Source organism: Betta splendens, chromosome 17, assembly GCF_900634795.4.
Source record: "Betta splendens chromosome 17, fBetSpl5.4, whole genome shotgun sequence".
NCBI lineage: Eukaryota > Metazoa > Chordata > Actinopteri > Anabantiformes > Osphronemidae > Betta > Betta splendens.
The window spans coordinates 4707479-4712328 of NC_040897.2; the positions used below are offsets into that span (position 1 = coordinate 4707479).

Genomic DNA, 4850 nt, shown 5'->3' on the forward strand with positions numbered 1-4850 from the left:
TTACAACATAGACATGGTTCCACTTACCCAGGTTAGCTACTGTAAAGTTTGCGTGTTCCGTGTTCACGCACCTCATACACATTCAGATTATAACACATTAATCCTCAAGGCAATCGACTGACGGCATAGCGGTTTTCTCTGATAACATCTTTATTGCACGTTCCTTCATTTATAGACCTTTAACTTGAACATTGTCCTTATGCGCTCTACGTCTGACAAGAAACTAGAATGATTTTAGCCTATACGTGAGATATATGGATTGTCTGTTCTGCAATGTTGCAACATGTAGTAATATTGCTATAAAATAATACACTCTCTACTCAAACAACCATCGTTTTCAATAAATAATTGGTCTAAAAAGAAATGCCCTGTATTTATATACCAAACAAATATAAAAGGCTGATATTCTTATAAGAAAACAATGTCATATAAATATGTGTAGAAACTTAAAAACAATTACATTTACAATACATAAAGTGACATAAAATAATACATTGTATATCATCTTATATCATAAAATACAACATTATATTTAGAACTTCCACCTAATGTTGGGATAACTGTAACCTAGAACTTGTGCCTACATTTATAATGTATAAATGCTGTGTTCCTTAAACACCTACGAAAGTATCCATGAGGTTGAAGTAGATTATACTGCAGACTCTCCTTTTTGTCTGGTTTCTCTACGGTAGCCTTTCTATCTGTACTGGTTCCACAGTTTATGCTGGTGACTCTAAAAACCCATAGAGTGTAGCAATTTCATCCTGGGGTCATGCTCTTTGCTGATGTCAGACAATTCAAGGGATTTTCCTGTGGAAGAAAAATGTGGGAACAGAGTTTTAGTCTGTGACAGGGGTAATAAAAAGCAAAAGTTCATCAATCTGTCATTTTCTCACCTTCTCCTTCGCTGCAAACAAAGCTGCACAAACCAATGTGCAATAAGCGGCCAGAGCGCACTCAACATCATTGTAAGTGGAGAACAGTCAAAAGGCCACCAGGATGGTCTCAGGAACTATGAAAATGAAAAGACTGCTTTAAATATACCATGCCCTGATTATATACAGCAAATAGTAATACAATTGCTAAATCGAAGCAGAAATTCCCTTGTGTAATGTACTGAATGAAAGATTTTGACCAAGACCTTTCTTGGTACAGGTAGAGACTCCTCCTGCCTTGGTGTAGACGATGTTGACTGAAAAAACAGAAATCCATCAATACGTATACAATAAGTGAAGACATTTATAAAAAATTAAAAAAAATAAATTTTAATAATAAAATTTAATTTGCTAGATTTGTGGGAGCAAAAAGACAAATAAACAAAAGTTTTTTATTTATAAGGGGACCATTTTCACGACTGTGCGCTTCCAGCCTCTCACCTGAGATGCAGTGAGCACCTCCAACATGTGCAGCCTGTGCAACATGTCGCCCATGTCACGCTGCAGCCTCAGCAGAGTCGTAGCTATCTGCTCGTTGACATTTCCCCTGGGTGCACTGACAGGCTGCGCCTTCGGTGACACACAACAGTACTGAGCCTCTGCACGAGCACACAGCTGAGCACTGCAGGCAGCACCCAGTGATGGAGATCCTGAAACAGAAGTCAGGGCGACACAGATTACAGCTACAATATGCAAGTTGTCTGATCCCTTTAAAAGCTTTGTCACCGTGGTCTTACCTCTACGTCCTCTTGGCAAGGAGCTGTTGTGTTGGTTTGTACTAATCTCTATGAGTACTTGATCCTCTCCTCCATTCAATGTGGTGCTGCTCTTAAACCACAATTCCCTTTGCTTCACTGAAGCAGCCTCTAGTGACTGAACTTTACACTGAAGAACCAGGAGGAAAAAAGAAGCTCCTCCCATTTGAATAAGCAGGAATGGGAGAAAACACAATACCTTATTCTGTACATTGTGCTTTGAATGATGCTCACCTCTTCCATGGCTAGATGCTCCATTGAGTCACAGAATTCCTCATTATCCGAGTCTGTTGATCGGTAGATCTTCTCAGAAACATCATCATGATCTGAATGTGAACCGAACCACAATATAAACGCTATATGTTTATTATTTAAATACGTATGTGCTATCAGTACTTTTACTAATGAAATAATAAAATTTCAATGTTGACATTTTACCACTCAGGTGTCCATTGAGGTGCATGTATGAGTTACGCTGCAGGCCGGGCTCTGGGGAACAGGCCAGTTCATCCTCCTCCGCCTCACTGTTGAGGGAGCTGTGTGTCCCGTTAGTGAAGGATGACACACTGGGTTCCACGCTGCTGCACGGGCCTCTGGTATAAGATGTCCACTTTGTATCCTCCACCATCAGCAGCCTTGAATCAGAACCACACTCTGATGCAATGCCGAGATAAAAACAGAAGAAATTATTTTTGTGTATCACAAATATATTAACCAGGTAGCAGTAAAGAGAACACTGACCCAACACTGTCCCATAAATCTTCCTTTACCACAACACAACGCAGACCTGCAGCACTACACACCTACACAACGTCACACAACTCCACAGCAAAAAACACCTCACTAAAACTTTGTCATGGTACCTTTCTCTTCATCCTCATCCTCATTGGCTTCATCTTCTGTATTGTCTTCTTTGTCCCCATTTTCGTCTTCCTCACTTCTCCAATCACTACTTTCCTCCTTTCTCTCAATTTCACTATCTTCTCTGCTTCCCTCCATCTCCTCACTACTGATACTTATGCCATGTATGCTGTCTTTTTCTTCAAGGTTTTGTATATCATCCCAGAGATCCCCATAGCCTGAACATTGATGGAAAGAACTCTTGATTAACTGGTATTAAATCATACTGTATGTTGCACAAACTTACACAAAGATGCTACAACTATACACAGACACTGCGGCATAGACTGTACATCACAAATTACACCAAAACATTCATCTAATAGTCTAATTGCTTATGGTACCTGAATTGTAAGCTTTTACATTGTGGGACCATTCTATCAACACTAAAGCTACTGTCAACACCAAAGACTTGCCTTCCATTGTTGGTTTCCTAAATGGTTCGACGAGCTCATCTAATGATAAAAAAGTATGTTGAACAGACTCAGTGTTCAGACAAATATTTCAAGAGTGAGAATTTAGAAGTGATATCCCACTACATCCCAGTGGAGCAGCAGTGTTCCTCCTGGAAACGTTTTTTTCCTTTAATGTTCCTCTAAGTGCAGCATTAATATAGCATCTCCAATCATGCACCTTACCTGCACGAGCAAAGGGCCTGGTGAAAGGTCTTCTGCTCACATCATCGTCTTCAGCTTCTTCTCCCACATTTACCTCTGTGTAGAAGTTGCCAAGGTGCTGCACAAGTTCGGACACTTCATCTGAGATTGGAATGGTCTCCAAAATCTGACAGAAGACAAGTGAATGTGACACTTATTTCTTTGTCTGTTTCCTCCTTCTGTTCAGCTTGTTTTCCCTAAACTAACTCACCAGCTGGATGTCCTCTACATAATTCTTCATGGCTTCTTCCTTTGTCATAGTTCCTAAAGAGCTCCACGCATCCCTGGCCACAAAAGCAAGAACTGAAGTCAGCAACTGAATACCCTGTATTTAGTATTGGAACACAGTCAACTTACCATTTAGCTTTTCCATACGAGTCCCAGAAGCCACTTGGTCTAGAAATGTTGCAGGGCCCCGAAGTGGCCTGCTTATAGTAACTATAGAACTTTAGCATCATGTAATCAGAGGGCTGGAAAGCACCTGAAGGATAAAAATTTATATAATAGGGTATTATTATGATCAATATGATTATCATGTTTTTTTATGTTTTATTTTCTCAGTGGCATTTATTATGCTGAGACACATTTGAGTTTATTATTGCATGCAGGTCAGTAACCTCATTCGTAGACTGGGCTAGAACGTATTAGAATAAACAGCAGCTTATCACCTTCTTCTGGCAAACTCCGCATCACTTTAACTGCAGCAGCAAATTTCGCCTCCAGGCTGTGCTTGCCCTCGTCATGCGCCATGCTGGGAGCCAATACGGATGATCTGAAGAAGTCCTCAAATCTAGAAAAATAATTTAGCAGACACCAAGAGAATAAAAACAATTTACGACTCGTTTGGTAGACGCACGTTAGTTCGCTCATCTTATCTGAGGAGGTATGGACTGTTTCCATAGAATATCGGATCTTATAGGATAAACCTGCTCTGTGTGTTACACCCCTTGCAGTCCAGCGCTACTAACCTATAGTGTTTAACCGAAGTGTCTGTCTCTGTGGCTGACTTATTAGGAAACTCACCAATGCGTTCATATTCACCGGTACAATTATTTTCTCATTAGCCCGCTGTCTCTCTGCAGGCAATATGCAAAATAAACCCAATCTCTACTCAGGTCAAGGATGAGCCAATGCGTCTACGTTTCAAGGCTAAGCATATCTGGGAAATGTAGTTTTAACGGAAGCAAAATTTACAAATCGTATCCCAAGACGTAGCACTTACTCCTTCAAATCCCAGAAACCCCTGTAAAACGAGATTTAATTCGCAGGACCGCATGGGAAATGTAGGACCTTAAGTTTCTTTCACACGAACAGCAAATCAGCAAATCTAATTTATTTGTGTTTCTTATAAATGAACACATAAAGCATCACACATTTTGTACCTTTAGCGAAACCCTTTTTTGTCACTATAGTTACCAGTGTTAATGTATTAAAATATGGTGCATAACATATTTATATATATATTTACATAAAGTGATCATTACTAATATAACAGGGTTATTGTATGAGCCCCATCGCAAAGAAATGTGATTGGTCCGCCACGCTGCTGTCTCGGCTTCTCAGCCAATCAGCGTCCAGTGTTTACTGCGTAGCCGCGATTTGTC

General features: G+C 40.1%; 1 protein-coding gene across 3 annotated transcripts; it reads right to left on the reverse strand.

Moving 5' to 3' along the window:
* Positions 1–132: 132 nt before the first annotated feature.
* On the reverse strand, positions 133–4420 carry LOC114844099 (acyl-CoA-binding domain-containing protein 5A-like). 3 transcript variants are annotated; one of them, XM_029131180.2, is made up of 14 exons: positions 4270–4420; positions 3915–4036; positions 3604–3727; positions 3458–3530; positions 3229–3373; positions 3007–3045; positions 2554–2769; positions 2129–2344; positions 1925–2016; positions 1673–1820; positions 1377–1585; positions 1142–1192; positions 897–1012; positions 133–810 (listed from the first exon to the last, which is right to left on the reverse strand). In XM_029131180.2, exons 2-14 carry the CDS (start codon positions 3994–3996, stop codon positions 798–800), a joined length of 1524 nt encoding a protein of 507 aa, XP_028987013.1. In that variant the 5' UTR covers positions 3997–4036; positions 4270–4420; the 3' UTR covers positions 133–797. The 3 variants fall into 3 exon arrangements, with proteins under 3 accessions (XP_028987013.1, XP_028987014.1, XP_028987016.1); XM_029131181.2 differs by lacking the exon at positions 3007–3045; XM_029131183.2 differs by lacking the exons at positions 2554–2769; positions 3007–3045.
* Between the last annotated feature and the right edge of the window lie 430 nt (positions 4421–4850).